Source organism: Ambystoma mexicanum, chromosome 7p, assembly GCF_040938575.1.
Source record: "Ambystoma mexicanum isolate Mex_15411 chromosome 7p, UKY_AmexF1_1, whole genome shotgun sequence".
NCBI classification, from domain to species: Eukaryota; Metazoa; Chordata; class Amphibia; order Caudata; family Ambystomatidae; genus Ambystoma; species Ambystoma mexicanum.
In genome coordinates, this window is record NC_090939.1 from 66,049,656 (window position 1) to 66,070,682 (window position 21,027).

Consider the following 21,027-nt stretch of genomic DNA (forward strand, 5'->3'; position numbering starts at 1 on the left):
AGTTAAAAAAGGGATGTCGACTGAAGGTGCAAGTCCCAACCTAGAGCAAGGATTAAACTTTGATTCTAAAGGGCCCATTCCCATTAAAATACATCACTGCAGCAGGAATACCATAAAAGGCCTACTCCTCTGAAAGACAGAGTGTTCTGGAACATTGAGTAATGCAGGACTATTGTCAATGTTACCACGTTAAGCCATTTAATTCTGGATTTGGTTGCAGCTTACAGAGAGGGGACCCACTCAGTGTGTGTTTCTTCTCGCAGTGCATAACCCCTGAAGTGGCGACCCAGAAGCTGAGGGGAAAGTGTGTGATGAGAAGCCTGCCTAGTGGAGAGAGTGAAGGCCCAATCAAACGGTGCAGAGGAAACGTAGAAGAGTAGGGCCCTCATGCCACAGTGTTCTGGCACACTTTGAGGGTTTCTGCTAACAGCCAGAAGCAAATGATTATTATCTTCACTAGAAATAGTGAGCTTCCTTGGCACGCTTCCAAACATGACACTTTGGTGATGTGCTCTATGCCACCACCATGCCAAAAGAGATATTGAAGCAAAGGAGCTTAAGATCAAGCATAACTTATGTACTGATCAGAAGTAGTATTGATGCCCAAATAACCATCCTCTATATTGACACGCTTGTGGAGAATATTGACTCTGACAATCAAGTGACAGTGCCCGAGTTTACCTTCTCCTTGGTCGCAGCAGAAAGTATTGATTACTGATTGCTCAGTTAAAACCATCCTCTCATAATTATGACCCTATCCTGGCCTATTTGGCCAAACACCATGCTCATGCTCTTAGCAATCCTATTCAGACCCTGGTGAATGCCTCACTCGCCCAATGCTATGCACCCGCTGAATTAAATACATATTTCCTAACACCTTTGCTAAAAAAGCATTCTTGGTATCAGAAAACACTAAGTATCGCCCCATTGCGGCCCTCTTGTGGTCTGCAAAAATCCTGGAGGTTGTCACCATCCAGTTACAGGCTTTTTTGGAGGGAAACAACACCCTAGACGCCTAACAATCTGGATTCAGAGCAGGTCACAGGACCAAGTCTGCTCTACGTATAGTCTGGGTATGATCTTCTCGAGACTGCCGACAATGGTGACATCAGCATGCTTGACCTGTCGGCAGCCTTCGATACAGTGGATTTTGGCATACTTAAATCCAGGCTATCATCATTGGCATATATGCCTGACAAGGCCATTGAGTGGTTTACATAATTTCTGTTAACCGCTTGCAACAGGTTAAGGCCGGCCCATATGTGTCTGAAGCGCTGCTTGTGAATTGTGGAGATTCCGTAGGGATCATCCCTGTCTCCGATATTGTTTACTCTATATATCCGCCCGCTGCTAAATATATTTGCCCACTTTGATTTGTGTTACCATTCATATGCTGACGATACGCAGATATATGCTCACCTAAGGCATCCGCTGGAGGCAGTGGAGCGGAGACTAAAATGCGCCGAAAGAATTCAATCTTGGATGCTGGCCAATAGACTCCAACTAACCCTTCTAAGACAGAGATTGTTGTCTTTGGTCCAAAAAAGAAATTGATCAATATGCTGCACTTGGTACCCTGTCCAACTTTGTTTGGAATGACTGCTAAATATAGACAGAAAGTAACAAAATCTGGGCTGTATTTGGCAGTCCAGTATGAGTTGGAACCTACAGATCAACCAAATTATTGAGGCCTGTTATTATCAGATGAAAGTCCTAAAACTCCTACTCCCGCTTATCCCTGAGAAAGACCGTCCAATGGTGGTAGGAGCTCTTGGGAACACTAAACTGGATTACTGTAATGCTCTGCTGGCGGGCATACCCAAATACCAGCTTCAGCGGCTTCAGGGCACACAAAACTCAGCGGTACGATTGATTTTCTCTCTATCACGCAAAACACTGATTTCAGAGTACCGGAAAGGTCTTCACTGGTTACCTGTGCAGCAGCGAATATAGTTTAAGATTATGTGCCTTGTCTTTAAATGTATTCATGGTCTTGCCCCAATTTATCTGACATCATAAATTGCAAGTCATCACCCAAAATGCACATTGTGATCCATGGGAAAGGGCCTGATAGTAATCCCCACTTCCAGAACCACCAGGTGCGGTGACAAACGATTCTCCTCCGTGGGCCCTCCTGCATGGAACTCCCTTCCTATACATCTACTGCAAATCAATCCTTTAATTATATTCAGGAAGCAATTAAAGACATATAACTTAAAGTAATTGTCTGAATCAACAGGCTTAGTTAAACTGCTGTTCTATTCGATTATAATTCCATCTGCGCCCAGAGGCAGCTTGCTGCCAGGCTCCCTTCTGGGATATGCGCGGTATGAATACAAAAATCGAATCAAAATCAATGCCACTCGGCGGCACCAGGCCAATATCCAGGGCCTTGCCACAACACCAGCTTTGCAGGATCAGGAGAGGGACTTGTCGCCCAGCCACCCTGTCCGAACATCAGCAAATTTGCTATACAACTAAATGAGGCTTGGCTCTTCAAATGTTAGGAACTATAAAATATAACCGAGAAATGCACAAATAGAACCAAATGAACATATGTTTTAATTCAAATCATACAATCAATTCAACTACTAAGGATTCTAAAGGCAATCATATCATTGGGTACCAAAAAGCCCATCAAGTATCAATCCACCAACAACTCATTCCTGGCACAAGCACCCCTGATACCCACACTCAGACAAACAGCGAAAGCATTGCACAAGGGCCTGGTGTTTGTGGTTCAGGGGACATTGCAGGAAATCAAAGCCATTTCTGCTACAGAGATGTGTATATGCTCTACTTGTTATTGACGGATTATTACACTGTATTGTTGTATAAAGGTTTATGAATTGCCCACTTTCTCTCTGCCTCTTAAGGTGGGCAACACTCACTTCATTCAAGGTATATGAGAGTATAATGTGAATGCCATATATTGGGCAAATACACTCCCTGGGCAACGGGTAATTATCACCTCACTATTCGCAGGACTCCCCCAATCAGATGAGCTGCCAGTTTGGGGATATGATGCCCCCCTCTCTTTTTCATCAGAGGTTCCTAGGAAATCCTAGGAAAAGCAGAGTGACTATAATCCTGGCGAGATAACCTCAGCGGAAGGAAGAGGTCTTTACTGCACTAGTGACCAGGTGATCCAGTCACTCGTCATTGCCTAGAAGGAAATCAGTGACTTTTCATTTAGCTGCAGGTTCTATGGAATGTATAAAGAGAAAGGGGGAAGGCGGACGGCGTAGAGTCAATGAGCCGTGTTGGAGTTGGCAGGTGTTGATCTGAGTTGTGAGCGCGTAGAACTGGCCTCTGCATCACTATCGTTCAGCTTGGTTTGTGGTTGGTTCGTTCCATGGGCCCTGGTAATTGGCAGACCCTAGGGAAGGCTGGGTAAAATGGCATCCAAAGAGCATAATCCAGAAAAGAAATGGGAATAGAAGCAGAATATACGGGGAGAACAAAACAGAAACATGGGGGTCCTTGGAGGCCTCCACAGTCAGTGGCCCAGAGTCTAGAAAGACACTTGCATATTGTACTCATGTGACTGAATTTTGCAGCCTGCGTGGTTCTTCAGAAGTCTGTCTTGAATGCACTGGATTTGCACATCAGAGCTTCCTGCCTCTGCTGGAGCCTGACCCGGAAGTGGTTGGCAACCACTGATCAACGGAAGCTGCACATGCATTGAGGATGGAGGAACCCACATGCATTCTACAGCTACTAAGAGTACTACTGCTGCTCGACAGAGTGGAGCGCTCTAGATTTGTGTTGCGAGCGTGGTTGGGGTCTTGGAGTTGCCCCATGTGAGCAGGAGGAAGGGTGGTGGGGTGGCAGCTGGGGTTGCTGCTTTCGGTTGGCCGCTGGATGGGTCCTTGCTGCCTGCGGAGCTGACGTTGCCAAGTACTGTTGCGAAGCTGTCTGTTCCGGTGCGACCCTCTGCTTAGTCATTGGTTGTCCACGCGCCGTTCTTTGCTGCGCGTCAGGCTGCCCCTGCTGCAGTTTCTGCTGGGACGTCGGTGACTTGGTTCTTTTCTTCTTTTGCTGCTGCGGCTGCTGCTCGTGTTGGTTTACGTAGTAGGCTCTTGGGTTAAGGAGGCTTTGTTGCCTTGGCCCATGGACTGGGGCCCTCTTTGGAGAGAGCTCAATCGCTACATCTGTAAAAAAAAAATATTCTACATCAATGCATCTGCAGAAACTATATTTTAATGTACAAAACATGATACGACAGAGGCAGACTGGTAAACAGTGGAACGAATTAATGCATTGCAGCTGGTACGATTCGTCAGTTTGTTACATGACCTGAACACACACCTGTGCGTCATTTCAGGAGGGTGCATGTGCCATGAAATGTTTCCATCCTACAAACTGCGGTAGCATGGACACGCCCCGGCTCCTCTACTCATGCCTGCACTACCCTTTCATTTTAGAATAACAGTCCTATGCTATTTCTGAGTGTTTTAGAACAAGTCACATTTCAAGACCCTTTCTTTTGAGCAGGAGTGTTCCTAGGTCTATAAATGATCGGGCCTAGGCTAATGTCGGGACTCGGGGCTAACTAGCCTTTTGCTTGTAGCCCATGAGCTTCTATCTGGGGCTACAAAAGAAGACCCGGGGCTATACCCCTCCCAGGCCCCTCCTAGCAACGCTTCTGGTTTTAAGGGCTCACCGCCCTGTGAGTGCGCTCACACCTTCTAGAATTTGGACTCCACAGAGTAATAACATGCCTCTACTGTATATGCCCTCTTCCCCATCTCTCCCTCAAGCTGCGCCAATTCAAGACCTTGGTACAGCCCAGGCGCCATTTTAGAAGTACCCCTCTGCACTGTGGAACTTGCCTTTGTCCTTTTGGAGGCATGGCTCCTGAGTTGGGCCTAGTCTTGCAGGTGAAGCCTCAGCAGTGGTCTATCCAGCGTCGGAGAGTGTTCCTGAAGTCTATTTGTTGCATGTGACCCTCCATGCTCCAGGATGTCCTGGATTTGACCCCTTCCAGGCCCCACTTTTCAGTGTGTGCTGCTGATGTTCTGTTTGCATCTGGTGCAGATATGCTTGACTACATCTGCTACAGTCAACGCAACCCTCTTGATTGACAGGTGTTTATCAGTTCTGTTCCTATTAATGGCGATTAGTACCCGGCGAGGGGGGGTGGTGACCTCACAGCCAATGAGGAGACTCAAAAAGGGGTCTTTAAAACACTGGGAAAGACCCCGCTCCAAGCTTCATCAGAGAGGGAGGCTGCCGCCTTGCCTTGCTGGGTTGAAGGTTAGTGTGCTTCCCCTGTGCTTCTTGCGCCCGTCGGCCGTCCCCCTAGCCACATTTCCACACATTTAGGCCCAGCCACTCCCTCGCCACTTACCTTCTCCTTCTTTGTCCCTCGCCGGCGCCGGGAACAGTAGTGTACCCGGCGCGTCCCCGACTCCCGAATGGCAACCATGGAAAGTTAGAAGGGACTATGTGTAGTTCCCTTCTCCCCGATCCATGTCAGGCATCTTTTTTTGTAGTTTTTAGCGTGAGCTGAGAAACGACCAAAACGCGGTCGCTCAACTTGTGCTAAACACAATATTAGTACCCCGGTACAACGTGCCGGGGTACTAATAGCAATACAAACCTCAGACGGGGGCATTACCGGGCTGATAACTAACGCTGCAGGGCATTACCAGACTGGTAATGCCCCCCCACACCCCAGTTCTATTGCTTAGGTGTTCTAGTGTACAGCATATAGACAGATACAAGTGATGGCCTGCAAACTGAAGCTATGGGTTCTAAGGCCAGCAGTGGCAACTTGAGAGAGCACTCTCATTGGGCAATCTTCAGACTAAAAGAGACGGTATAGCCTGCATATTGTTTTGAATGCTACAATCCAAGACTACTTGTAGCACAGTGTAGCAGCAGCCATATCCTTGCAACGCCCCCAGGTGGAATATTGCACTAATAATTCCCATATACGTCTATATACACCATACATTTTTAAGAGTGGCGTGGGCCCATAACGCCTGATCTGAGAGCATGGGCTGCACCAGGAGTTAATGGCCCGTTTTACTCTTTCTTTGGGGCCCATAAATCCCAGTCGACCTTCCGGCTAGGTTTATAAAGATTCATTGTAATGCTGAGAGCACATTCGCATTGGACAATCTGCAGGCTACAAAAACCGGTATAGCCTGCAGATTGCTTTGAGCACTACATTCCAACTCAACCAGCAGCATGGAGTTTACCAGCAGCATGGAGATTACCAGCAGCATGGAGTTTACCAGCAGCGTGGAGATTACCAGCAGCGTGGAGAGTACCAGCAGTGTGGAGATTACCAGCAGTGTGGAGATAATCAGCAGTGTTGAGATTACCAGCAGTGTGGAGCGGACTCGCAGTCAACTCTTTGCGTCCACCCAGGTAGGTTTGTGTACAGACAACTTCATTACATTGTATGTTTTGAAGAGCGACGTGGGTTACATTAGTTTTATAGACCTCGCCTGTACCAGGAGTTATGAGCCTGCTTACCTAGTTAACGGCCCTTTCTTGTAATGTTCTCTTAGTGTTCTCATTGGACAATCTGCGGGCTATAAGAACTGGTCTTGCCGTTAGAAGGGTTAGTATAGCACACTGGCTGTATAGAACACTACATTCCAATGGTACCAGCAGCACGGCGCGTACACGCTGCTCATTTCCCTGCAACCTCCAGGCAGATGTGTATATGTGTGTACATATATCAATATATATATCCATATATATATATATGTATATACACACACACAGTGAAAAAAATAAGTTGAGACAAAGTTAAATTGAATCAATTTATTGCAATAAAACTCATGAAATTTGGTGTATGTTGGAAGTGACGGCAGCCCTGCTGATGTACATAATGTAATGTATGGTATTATTTCTGAAGCCATCTGAGCTGAGAAATGGGGGGCCTCTGTGTTAAGGTTGTGGTCACTTCCCACATCTGCCAAATGTCACGGGTTTTGTTGTGATTCATTAGTTGACCTTAACTGTGTATCAAGCAAAGTATTTCACTAGATGTCAAGGGGTTGCTATGCTATACCTTCCCTCACTTGTAGTATATAACCCGTGTTAGGCAGAATCCTGTGCAGTTCCCTTGGGGACCACTGCGAGAAGATTAAGACTATACGAGTAAGCAGTAAACCCAACCCAGCACCACCCAGATTTACCTGGTAGCTGTGGCTGAGCAGTCCGACCTCTCTCAAGATGAGTAGGGCAGTATACAGAGGATACACAATAGGGCTAAAAACACAGTAGAGCAAGCAAACACTAACCAGAGCTTGGTATCAAAAGTATATAAGTATATAATTATTTATTTAACACACACTTAAGGAAATACACTAGCACTATAAATCAAAGCAAGTTCAAACACAGTCAGAAAAGTATACACATCTCCCTTAAGAATTATTAGATAAGTCTAAGTCAAAACACCACTATTTGTCAAAACAGATGCGAGCGCTTAACTTAGATGGCACTCCAATAATTAAATAAAAGGGAGAGAAAAAGGCAGGTCATGAAAATAAAACAGTTCCTGACACTTTTCTAAGACCAAAACAAGTTAGTGAAGGCAGAGTCTACTGTAGAGCCAAAGTTCATAGACCAGGCCCACTTTAAATGGAGCAAGGTGAAATGTGCCCACGATCACACAGTTAGAAATGCATTCAAGTCTTTGTGAAAATGTTCAAAAGAGGTTGGGTTGATTCTGAAGGTAAAGTTAGAAGGTCTGGGGGCCAACCCAGTTGGAAAGCCAACGATTTAAGGGTCACCTTTAGCAAACCATAGAAAAGGAGGCCAGGTGGAACACAATACCTTTAAAGTTGAGGAAGCTCCAGCGGTGGCAGTTGTTCCTGGCAGCAGGTGCAGTTCATGGTTTCAACCAGCGGAAGAGAGGATCTTCTCGAGGAGGAAACTTGGAGTTGTTGCACTGCCCAGGGAAGAGACCAGCCGCGGAGTTCGTCGGTTCAAAGGTGCGTTCCTGTTATTCGCGGTCACAGTGGTGAAGCTTGGCTATCCGGCAGCCGGGGTGCTTGGCACGGGCAATTCGACCAAGAGACGTCCTGGAAGGCAAAATGGCGAACTGGTTGATCCCACCAGCTCAGAAGAAGAAGGCTCTTTCAGCAGAAGATCTTCTCTTGTCGTCGGGAAAGTGGTGAGGTCGTTTCAGCAGGGCTCCACCGGTGGTGTCGCTGTTGCAGATGGCTCAGCTTCTCCCCTCTTTGGATTTCTTAGGTCCTGTGGCGACTTCTAAAGTTCCAGTCCCAAAAGCCCTGCTTTTATGCAGAAAAAAACCCATTCAACAGCCTTGCTGTCACTCATACATGCTAAGTGGTGCGCCGGGAGGCTCACCACTGGGCCAATCAGAACAGAGTGTGACTTGAGTTGCTAAGGCAACGCAGTCCAGGGTGCCAATTCCCCCACCCACACATCCTGTGGAACCCAGACAGAGTGGCACGAATTAGAGGGCTTCTGTGGAGAAGCCCGCCAAAAAGTGGAACAAAGGGCTTGACCTTGGTTGGAGTTACAGAGACAGACACAAACGCCATTTTGGAAAAGAGTTCTGGAGAAAAGACCCAACCGGTGATTTGATATTAAATAAATAAACCAGCGGTATCTTTAACATTGCACCAAAAAATGGTGCGTTTAAAATCAATGGGAAACTCCCATAGGAAATATTCTGGTGGAATATTTTGCGTGGTAACCACTGCCACCAGCCAGAAACTCGACAAGGGGGGACTGGACAGTGCCCCCTTGGAAACAGACCCAGGGTCAATCGAATTAACCCCTTGGAGGGTTCTATTGCTATTTGTACCTGGCACATCACACCGTGCTACTAATAACATTATTCTCGATTTCAGAAATGGCATCGAGAAAAAAAGCAAAAAAATGGCCACAAGGGATCCGGGACATGTAGTCCCTTCTTTCGTTCCATGGCGGCCACTAAAAAGATAGAAAAAAAGTAAACAAACAAAATGGGCAACATGGAAGGGGAGAAGGGACTATGTGTAGTCCCTTCTCCCGGTTTATGGTGGCCATTTGGAAAGAGTAAACAAAAGAGATAGCTGCCAGGGAACGGGGAGAAGGGACTGTAAGTAGTCCCTTCTCCCTTTACATGGCAGCCAGGACACGACAGGCTCGACAAAGGCTTTGTCGGGCTGTTAACGGCCCGAGAAGGGCAAATGAGTTTGCTTGTTACAAGCTCATTGACCCTCGCCGGGTACTAATCGACATGATACCAGCATGACAACTAGTAACCTCCTTTTGAAATTTTTGACGGCTCCAATGCAGACTATTGAAGGATTGTCCTTTGTTTTAGGAAAGGGCAGGGGTCTGCAATTTCAGATACCCAGATGTTATTATTATTAATGGAAGGTGCGAAATCAAGGCCTTCAACTGCCTGCTTTGATACAGGAAGGTGAGCCAAAAAAGGGTGGCCAGCAGGTACGCAGCAATTGTGTGTCACCGGTTTGGCTGTAGACGTGTGTTTGGCATTGATGCAACGAGATGACATTGTGCGTGGTCACACTGACCTCAACAGATTCCATATAGAAGATAATTGAGCTAAGAGCAAAATGCAAAGCTTTTCTACAAAAACATGCAAAAACATGTAAATAACTGCAACTCTTCACATCAGTAGCCTCAAATTCCTATCCCGCAAGCCAGGTCTTTCTACTCTAAGTCAATGTCAAAAATCAAATTAAGCCAAATCCCATCACCTCTGCTAAAATTTGGGAAAATCAATCCTCGATCAGTAAGGAAAGCCAATTCATAATCTAGTACTACAATACAAAATGGACTGTTTACCCAGTAACCTGGCTTAGAATCACCACAACTGGCACCTTACTGGACCTAATTCCCAAGGCTTCACCTTAGTCAACAAAAACAGGTCGATGAAAAGTTGGAGCATCACCAGACATCTACCCACACACGTCACTCACTCCAGACTTCAACGATCCCCACATAATCCTTCAAATATGTGGCTATAAAACTCTCCCATCCTACTACGCATTGCTTAACTATTACAACCACATCTCGTCCACCAGGAAGGACCTGTGCTAAGCTTGGCTTAACTATTACAACCACATCTCATCCACCAGGAAGGATGTATGCAAAGCCTGGCTTAACTATTACAACCACATCTCGTCCACCAGGAAGGACCTGTGCTAAGCTTGGCTTAACTATTACAACCACATCTCATCCACCAGAAAGGACCAGTGCTAAGCAATTCTTAACTATTACAACCCCATCTGATCCACCAGGAAGGACCTATGCTAATCCTGGCTTAACTATTACAACCACATCTCGTGCACCAGGAAGGACCTGTGCAAAGCCTGGCTTAACTATTACAACCACATCTCATCCACCAGAAAGGACCAGTGCTAAGCATGGCTTAACTATTACAACAGCATCTCGTCCACCAGGAAGGACCAGTGCTAAGCCTGGTTTAGCTATCACAACCACATCTCGTCCACCAGGAAGGACTTGTGCTAAGCCTGGCTTAACTATTACAACCACATGCCATCCACCAGAAAGGATCAGTTCTAAGCATGCCTTGACTATTACCACCACATCTCATCTACCAGGAAGGACCAATGCTAAGCTTGGCTAAATATTACAACTACATCTCACCCACCAGGAAGGATGTATGCGAAGCCTGGCTTAACTATTACAACTACATCTCGTCCACCAGGAAGGACCTGTGCTAAGCTTGACATAACTATTACAACCACATCTCATCCACCAGAAAGGACCAGTGCTAAGCATGTCTTAACTATTACAACCCCATCTGATCCACCAGGAAGGACCTATGCTAATCCTGGCTTAACTATTACAACCACATCTCGTCCACCAGGAAGGACCTGTGCTAAGCCTGGCTTAACTATTACAACCACATCTCATCCACCAGAAAGGACCAGTGCTAAGCATGGCTTAACTATTACAACCGCATCTGGTCCACCAGGAAGGACCAGTGCAAAGCCTGGTTTAACTATCACAACCACATCTCATCCACCAGGAAGGACCAGTGCTAAGCATGGCTTACTATTACAACAGCATCTCGTCCACCAGGAAGGACCAGTGCTAAGCATGGTTTAACTATCACACCACATTTGTCCACCAGGAAGGACCTGTGCTAAGCCTGGCTTAACTATTACAACCACATGCCATCCACCAGAAAGGACCAGTTCTAAGCATGCCTTGACTATTACCACCACATCTCATCCACCAGGAAGGACCAGTGCTAAGCTTGGCTAAATATTACAACTACATCTAACCCACCAGGAAGGATGTATGCGAAGCCTGGCTTAACTATTACAACCACATCTCGTCCACCAGGAAGGACCTGTGCTAAGCTTGGCTTAACTATTACAACCACATCTCATCCACCAGAAAGGACCAGTGCTAAGCATGTCTTAACTATTACAACCCCATCTGATCCACCAGGAAGGACCTATGCTAATCCTGGCTTAACTATTACAACCACATCTCGTCCACCAGGAAGGACCTGTGCTAAGCCTGGCTTAACTATTACAACCACATCTCATCCACCAGAAAGGACCAGTGCTAAGCATGGCTTAACTATTACAACCACATCTCGTCCACCAGGAAGGACCAGTGCTAAGCCTGGTTTAACTATCACAACCACATTTGTCCACCAGGAAGGACATGTGCTAAGCCTGGCTTAACTATTACAACCACATGCCATCCACCAGAAAGGACCAGTTCTAAGCATGCCTTGACTATTACCACCACATCTCATCCACCAGGAAGGACCAGTGCTAAGCTTGGCTAAATATTACAACCACATCTCGTCCACCAGGAAGGACCTATGCTAAGCCTGGCTTAACTATTACAACCACATCTCGTCCACCAGGAAGGACCTATGCTAAGCATGGCTTAACTATTACAACCGCATCTCGTCCACCAGGAAGGACCAGTGCTAAGCCTGGTTTAACTATCACAACCACATCACATCCACCAGGAAGGACCAGTGCTAAGCCTGGTTTAACTATCACAACCACATCTCATCCACCAGGAAGGACCAGTGCTAAGCCTGGCTAAATATTACAACTACATCTCACCCACCATGAAGGACCAGATATGGTTTTAAGAATTGTCTCCCTGGCTCAAGAATCATCGCTAAGCACTCAGACCCATGAATGTCTAATCTTAAGCGATTTCAATCTGTTGATAAGTGGCATAACTAGAAAACCAGCCCAAACCTTCCTCACCCTCACCACAGAAGAGGAATTCACAGTACAAAACCATGGTGTGACCTACGGGCACACTCTACACCGACTTCTCTCGGGTAACATAAGAAATGACCTCATATCTACAACCCTCTTCTGGTTGGAGCACAAACTAACCTCCTTCTGCCTACCCGACTGTAGCGGGGCAAACAGGACACTTGAGGCAATGAGTAAAGAACCAGTGTTCAAACCACTCTGGGTCCATGGGCGGCGCGTGAGCACGTCTTCCTTCTCACATGGAGCATGGAGCAATCCACAAGACGGCCAATGGTTCAGGGGCACATGACTGGCATGCAGAATAGTGTCTGTCAGGTGGCTGACATGATATGATATCTTTATAACGCGCTTAATACCCAGAGGTTTCTAAGCGCGGGCCTGGGTATCGAACCTGTGTTGCTCCACGTTGTTTAGCGTGCAAGGCGAGTAAGTTGGTGTGTCAATAGGTCGATCTATTCAATACGAGAAGTTAATCAAGGTATCCGGAGCAAAGAGGTCAAAAAATCATTAGCACAAGGACCGAAAATCTAGCAGCAAAAGGATCAGAGATTCCCCTGGTCCAACCTTGTGCTCACAGTAAATGTGTACTCAGACACTCATGATATTCAACCTCTATAAATGCGTTCCTCTTATATCTCAACACTTCTTCTCTTCATGGTACAGTATATAAAACTCAGTCCTTATTTATTTCATCATAAACGCAGGATGCAGTACAGAAGCCAATGCATTTCGGAGCAATGTCCGTCTTCAGGGCTAGAAACTGAAAGGCCAGTAAGCAAACCATATATCCAACCGATGTTATATATTATAATAATTTATAATGACCAATAGCACACAAATGTGGACAAAACGAACAAACACACAAGTCAACAGACAAAAGGACTAAAAGATATCATAGGTACCCCTCAGATATAACATGTAGAATCATATGAATGAGTAATATGATGCTATATTACCTGCATTCAATTCATACTCTCCCATCAGACTACAATCAAACAATACATGGGACATGTATTAACCCAAAATATCAATGTGCACTTATTACTTAGAGAAGTGGCAAACCTGCAACGTTTACCTGAGTGTTCTCTTGCCACCCACTGGTGGTTGTGAAATAACACTGGATATGTAAACAAACACAAAACAAAGAAGAAAAGAAATACGTAATCATGAGTGAAAATATTTTTCTGACCCAGGTATGGTCGTATGAGCAGTTGCCATGTATTGGCTTTGTTGTTTACCTGTGGCTTTGCAACCCTCCGACCTCACTTAGGGCTCTGTCGGCCATGCCGCAGCAATGGCCATTGTATACTTATTAATCAAAGCGCAGCATTCACGGCGTGACATCACGGTATTGGCGTCATGCCGTGACGTCACAACCCGCGACACGCCTGCGGTGCGCGGTTGCGCAGACGAACATCGTAGGACTCAATTTGAATACCACTAAAAGGTACAATAATTAATGATAAACTGCTAAAAATGTTGCATATTGAAAGGGGCTTCAATAATGATTTTTTTTTAGTCATGGTCATCGGATAGGTCGGGTGCAGATAAGAAAAAACCTATGATGATATGTAATGAATGCCATGCAGTGTTCATGTCTGATGTCCGAGGACAAATATATAAACAATAGGTGCAGATACTGGCGATTATTTTTCACTTATGGTAAATGAATAGGTGAAGTGCAGATAAGAAAAAAACATATATTGATATGTGATGCACACACAAAGGTGTGCAGTACTCATGTCAGAATGTTCAATGATAAATATATAAACAATTGGTGCATATAATGGCGATTATTATTGTATAGCACTACTGCCAAGACAGTGATCATGGAAAATCCCTGTCAAGAAGGTATTGTTCTCATTAGGCATATTCATTAAAAAAAATGCTTAGCACGTAGAGTGCAACCCATTTTGCTAAACTAACCACAAATAATACATTTCTTCGTTATTCACATTAGGAGCCAGTGAGTCCAATTTCTCAATCCAAAATGTTTCCATTTGGTCAAGTCGTTTTGCCAGGTTTTCATAGGCTTCCCTTCTGATGATGACATTCACCACTTGACATCTGATTTGTGGCAAATCATGTCGTTTTTCCATCTAGTGCCTGGACACAGCAGAGTTGATATATTGGCCTGTTATACACGAGCGATGCTCATTCCATCTTAATTTACATGGTCGTTGTGATTGTCCCACATTGTATAACCCACATGGGCACTTGATGGTATAAATAAAAATGTTTGTATCACACGTAGCATAACTTTTAATCTTAATTAGTTCTCCTGATTGTGGGTGGTTCACCGTATTACCTTTAGTTACAAACCCGCAGTTGGTACAATGTAAGCACAGGAGGGTACCAGTTTTTTAAGTAGGTGGACTTTTCCGACCCGGTCTGGTGTTAACCAGGTGTTCTCTGAATTTAGTTTACCTTTTGTAGGCAAAGACGGCTAACTCTCGAAAAAGATGCTCTTGTTTGAAATCACAAGTTAGAGTCCTCAAATTTCTCCTAATGCCAGATTTAATCTGTCCACTTTGTGTGGAGTATTTTGATACAGGCACACGTGCAGGAGATTACTTTTCTTTACGACTTTCATTAAGTAATGCTTGTTGTTTGGTATTAACCATTCTTTCCTTTGCGGCATTGACCTCCTCCGGCTAAAAAAGTTTCCCCCATTTTTGTCATCTGATCCATACTTTCATTTGGATCACTAACTATTCTCTTGACTTGTGAATTGTATGCGTTGGTAGATCGTGTTCAGATATATAAAGAAATCTGTCAGACTCTCTTTTGTTCCTTTGCAAAACCCAAAGATGTTATCAATGTAGTGTAGCCAACGGCTTAAGTAGTTCCGCCACACCGCGCAATCAAAAACATATTCTCTGTCCCATTTATGCATGAAACAGTTTGCAAAGCTGTGAATACACAAACACACATCCATACAATGGGGTGCTTTTTTTCCACGATTAGTTCTTACACAGGCATTCTAAAAGTAGCAGAAACATTCTTGACGGGAAAAAGAATTGGTTTACATAGTAATTAGGTTGTACGAACAGGGCAAGGTTCACAGTGCTTGCAAGGGAACAGATGTTACCTGGCCCTTTGCATTAAAATCTTTGGAGGGGGTTAATCATTTGTTTGGTGGTAATAAACAAGGCCCGAGGCCTCGGTCTGATGGTTAAGTATTTTTCCAGGTCATCAGATGATGTATGTGGGCGCATAAATTAGATTAAGGCACCAGAAGTCTGTGGCATGGAGATGGCTGCCTATAGTTCAAGGGAAATAGTGGTTAAGCAGACCTTCCTCTATTTGCTAAAATACGTCAGTGAGACCATGTGCAATCATGCGTAAAGTTAAAGGTGTTAGGCCAGTTTGTTTGTTTCTATGTTTGTTTATTTATTTATATAGCGCTTCCGGACCCCGAGGTAAAAGGGCGCTTGGTACACGGTTACATGGTACATTATATACAGTTTACAATTATACATTTGTAGAGTTTGTATGTAGAAACATAATTACGGTATAGTTAGTAACATCAGCCATGGTAGAGAGAAGATGGTAAATGCTAGATTTTGTTCAGTAACCAGCTAATGACCTGTTTCCTAAATGACTGAAAGAACTCGATAGATTTGATGTCGAGAGGTAGGGTGTTCCAAAGTTGGGAGGCAAGGACCGTGAAACTAGATCCTCCAACCCTTTTTAAGGTAAATCTGGGCACCGTTAGGCATAGTGTGTTGGAAGATCTAGTGATTCTGGCAACAGATTTCAAGGTACATTTGTTGGTGAGATAAGGAGGGGCTAGATGGTTTAAGGCTTTGTATGTGATACAGATGGTTTTTAGGTCGATTTTTGTTGTATGGAGAGCCATTTACACGATTTTCTGGTGGAGGAGATGTGCTCTCGCCTGGGGATATTTAGTGCTGCTCGTAGCGCATTATTTTGGAGTACCTGTAGTTTATTAATTATGGATTGGTTTGCGCCTAGGTATAGACTGTTACAATAGTCCAGTTTGGACTGTATAAGCGCCCTGGCCAACGTGAGGCAGCTGTTGAAGGACAGGAACGGTCTGCAGGCCCTGATCAGCTTACCAGTGTAGGCAGTGGCTGAGGCAGTCATGTTGATTTGTTTGGAAAGGTTAGTGTTGGCATCAAGATAAAAGCCAAGGGTTTTGACACTTTTAACAATGGGAATAGTGTTGCCGTTGATGATGATGCTACTGTAATTGGGGCTAAGTTTCAATAGGTTATTGGGTGAGCCGACCAGGAGAAGTTCCGTTTTCTCATCATTCATGCAGAGGCCGTGGGCGGCCATGCATGCCTGAATGATGGTAAAAATGTAGTTAATCCGGATGACGTCAGCATTGTAGTTTCCTGAGAGGGTCAGGAGTATCTGGCTGTCATCTGCATAATTGGTGTAGGTGACACCCAGATGATCCAGTTTGTCAAAGAGTGGCTTTGTAAATATATTGTACAAAGTGGGCAAAACACATGAGCCTTGTGGGACACGACATGTGATAGGGATAGGGTCAGCTGCCGCTACTGGTGAGAAGACCCTCGTGGTTCTGTTAGCCAGGAAGGATTGAATCCATATGATAATACAGTTATTGCTAGCAATGAATTATGTTTTCACTACTAATGTTTAAACCATGCACCAACATCAGGATCTACAATAACGAATCCCAAGAAGATGTGTGTTTTGAATACGATCTGAAGATAATAATGAAGATGAGCCCGACCAATGAAAATGGAAGAATTGGGGAAAAGCTGGAATTTCATTCAAGTGGTTTTGACCAATCATATTCTGAGGGTTGAATGTAATAAAAGTATCTGGGAGTGTTTTAAATTGTTGCAAAAACATATATAAACTGCAAACTGATGTTGTATTGTTGAGACTTGGGTTAGTTTGGTCCTGCAACACCATCTAACCGCTCCCGGCAGCTTTTGTACAATAAACTTGCTTTATGTACAACCGTGCACTCGCTTCTTAAGTGGTGGGCCTGTGTTGGCTTAATGTGATTAAAGGTCCACCCCTACAATTTGGCGAGCCAGGTAGGAGCCCAGGCATTCTGAGATGTTGGGGGTCTTCTGTTCTCACCTCTCAGCTATGGCACCTCACTACGGGGACCATTCTTCCGTGCATGGTGTAAAAGAGGTCTGCAGACGCCATATTGGTTAAAGGCCCATGTGCTCTCCGGAGACGTGGTACCACGGCTTAAATCTGCAGAATGATTTCACGAAGCACTACATCGGAGTACCTCGGGTTCACGTGAGTACACATTTGGGGGTGTAAAGCAAGGGGAAAATAGGGGTAAAAAAGGGGTTGTTTCTTTGATTTGAGGGGTTTGGTTTTGTTTCTTTTTTTGAGGCGTATGGGTAGATTTGGAGTGTGGATGCGAAATTAGTTAAGGTTACAGGGTTTGGAAAAGTGGATGTTTTTTGATAGAGTGGTTGAACTTTTCGATATTGTAAGTCCTTTCTATATATTTTTACCTAGTTTGTTACTTTAGAGGTGTGAGGGGGTATCTTACCCTGCACACCCAGTGTGAAGCTTGTCCTGATACCCTTTAGTTTGCTTGTCTGGTTGGCTGAAGCCCTCATCTGAAGGTGGGGTGGCATTTTAGGCTAAGTCCAAACGTAGATACCTTTCTGAAGACGGCCTTGACATTCTTTTATATTTGCCTTGTGGGCGGAGACCCTCACCTCGATTTTCTTGGTTAGTCGAAGTAGTGAAGGGAACTTCCTGTAGTCAGGAAAAGACAGTTTGGTAGTAGAGAAGACTGCACTAGTGGTAAATAGACAGAGCAGCGGTGCTGTAGTGGAAACCATTGCACCCCTCCTATGCTCGAGTGGTGGGGATATCTCGGAAATATTGGCCAGCAAGTGTTTTTTATAAGGTGCCGTTTTCTGTGTATGAGTGAGAAGTACAGTTGGAGTAAAAGTGAGGTAATTGTGATATAGGCAAGTACAGTGAATGAGTATGATGGGCGACTAAGGAATTGGGAAAGGGTAAAAAGGGAGCGTTTATTCATGCCGCAGTTTTGACTAAGTATCAGATTTTTTATGAAACTATTTTTTGATAACTTGGATTGGAGTGTGGAGACTACGTTGAATCGTTTGTGCCATGTGTTGCCCAGCTATAAGGCGAACATTTTAAAATATAGGGAATGGCTGTGGGAAAGTAATCTTAAATGATAAACTCTTGGCCTATTGAGGGATCCTATGACTTAGGGTTATTGGAGAACCTGCATACCTTTTTAACTACAAAGCACCAGGTTCTTGTTAGATTGGACAACTCGGTTATCAGAATGGTTGAGGTGGACATGGAGAACAGGGTTGCTGCCATGGGTACAGAGGCTGAGCAGGAGGGACGGGAGATACCCTATGGTAGTGCTGATTATGCTTCTGTGCCTGTAGAAGGGTTAGGGGATGAAGCAGCCGGAGTAGGCGACGAAGAAGGAGAGTAATGGGATGTTGAGCAAGGAGAGCAGGATGTAGGCACCCTACCTCCCACTCCAGTAGCAGCGATAGAAAACACACCATGGAACCAAATAACATACCAGGGTATTCGCATGGCTCTAGTAAGTGGTAGGGGAGAGATGGGGGAAGTTCCAGTAAAAACAAGTATAACTCAGATTATGTTGCTCCAGAAGGAACTGGGAAGGGCATATTGTGTCTCGGGGTCACACGGGGAACAGAATAATTTGATGAAGACACTTATTTCGCTCACTGCAGGGGCAGGGAAGGGGATTTATGCATTAGAGAAACACACTGCTGGTGTCATGTTTGCCATAGTGGACAGGAAGAGCTTATTCAGAGCCCTAATGGGAGAGTGGTGAAACGAACTTTGGAAGAGGTTGGGGTATCTGGGAGTTCAGTTGGATACAAATACCCGTGATGCAGCAACTTTTAATAATCTTAGGGCACAGATATGGGTGGATTATGTACCCCAGTACACCTTATATCAATTCGATTTTAGCTAAAACGATGAAATTGGATGATAATCCTGCTGCACACATCCAGATCATTCAAGAGATGTGGAGGGCAGAAACGGGAGAAGCGTGGGACAAAAATGTGGCAGGCTTTTACCACATGCTGAAACAATTCCAGCACGATTTAGATAAAGTAGTAGGGATGGAGGACAAGAGTTGGCCAGAAATTCAGGCACACATTGTGCATTTCTGCAAGAGAAGACAGGAAAAAGAGAGGGAGAATGTAGAGCGGGCATAAAAAGCAGAGGCTAAGCTTGTTCAAAATAAATTGGCAAAGATTTGTTTATAAGGGGCAGTAATTACAAATGATATGGAGGGACAGCAGGGGCAACTGGGACAACAAGGACATAGTGCACCGGGTATGACACAAGGTTGGGTGGATGGGTTTATTCCCGGTCCGAGGCCAATCAGAAAGTTTCTGAGGGGCATATGAGGATTTACACAGTGGGTCAAAGAGGGAAGTGGGTCATTTGGCGGGTTTGGAGGAATGGGTTCCCGGTTTAAATGCGCCAACACGAAATAATTATGGAGGATTTTATGGTATTTCGTTTTGGTCATGTGGAAGGTTGGGGCGCATATTACAGGACTGTCGTGAACGGCCACAGTACTTTAACATGGGAGCCCAACATATGCAGGCCCCAACCCTGCCCTATGTCCCATGTCATATGCAATTGCAGCAGGCATGGGTAGAACAGAACTCAGCAACTGGGGCTGCACAGACCTTTGGGATCCCACCGACCATACCTGCACAAGCATCAGTGGAGACATGGGACAATAATCTTTTACCACAAGGAACAGTCGCGCACTACACAGTGTTTTTGGGGGAAATCGTTTTCCTCTCCCAGGTGCTAATATGTAGCAGGAGTTGGACAGCCCACAGGGATCTCTGATGTGTCCAGTCCTGTCTATTACCACCGATCCATTTGATTTAGATTTTGAACATTTCTTAAGCGCACCATACAGACTTAACTGTATTTGGGCACAGATGTTAACTATACATCATCAAATAGGAATGTGAAGAGGTTGCAGACGATCTGTGGCTCACCTAGATTATCTGAATAAGAACGTTTTTAACTTTGCTCTAAATGACTCCATAGTCTGACATATCCGAATCTCCATCGGTAGCTGATTCCACAGTTTGGGGCTGTAGAGGAGGTCCCAGACATGACCTGCACCCCTGCCCCTCCTTTCGAGGTAACAGGAAGGTACTCGCCAACGTACGTGACGTATGAGGAGCAAATGAACCAACATAGAGAGAGAGCCGCACTAGGACTTTGCCCAGTGTACATTAAAAGGACTGTACCTGTTGAAGCGCCCATAACCAGACAACCCTGGGCAGCACAGTACCCTATCAAACAGCCATACCAGCCGCTGATACGAAATGAGGAGTACCCCAAGAGAAGAAACCCCAAGAGCCTTAATGGAGGGCCAGTGGAAATGACACAAGGGCCTGAACAGGCACGTGAGTGAACAAAGACGGCTATCGAAGACGACACGCTAGAGCAAGCAGTTATGGAAATAGATGTAATGGACACAGGAAAAGGACGATGTTAAAACGTAAGGAAACATGTTACAAGACAAGATGGAAGTAACCAACCAGTTAACGCGTGTAAATAGGCTCGGAATGCAAGAAGCTGAGAAAACGCTACTGCTCGCTATGCTTAATAAAATATTAGAAGCGGCAAGCGCCAACTATATATATCTACCTCAAGAAGCACAGGATCTTACAGAAGGAGCTAAACTCAGCTCATAGAAGACACCAGCCCACAGGGATACCACTCCACCCTGTAGTGGCACCATTGGGAATGACTA

At 45.1% G+C, this 21,027-nt stretch overlaps 1 protein-coding gene across 2 annotated transcripts in view; it reads right to left on the reverse strand.

Moving 5' to 3' along the window:
* Positions 1-2,539: 2,539 nt before the first annotated feature.
* LOC138525694 (T-cell surface antigen CD2-like) overlaps positions 2,540-21,027 on the reverse strand; it is a 186,209-nt gene continuing 167,721 nt past the window's right edge. For both annotated transcript variants that reach the window (XM_069635786.1, XM_069635785.1), the window contains one exon: positions 2,540-4,154. In XM_069635786.1, coding sequence (XP_069491887.1) covers positions 3,730-4,154 — 425 coding nt within the window. In that variant the 3' untranslated portion in view covers positions 2,540-3,729. The remainder of the gene's footprint in view (positions 4,155-21,027) is intronic.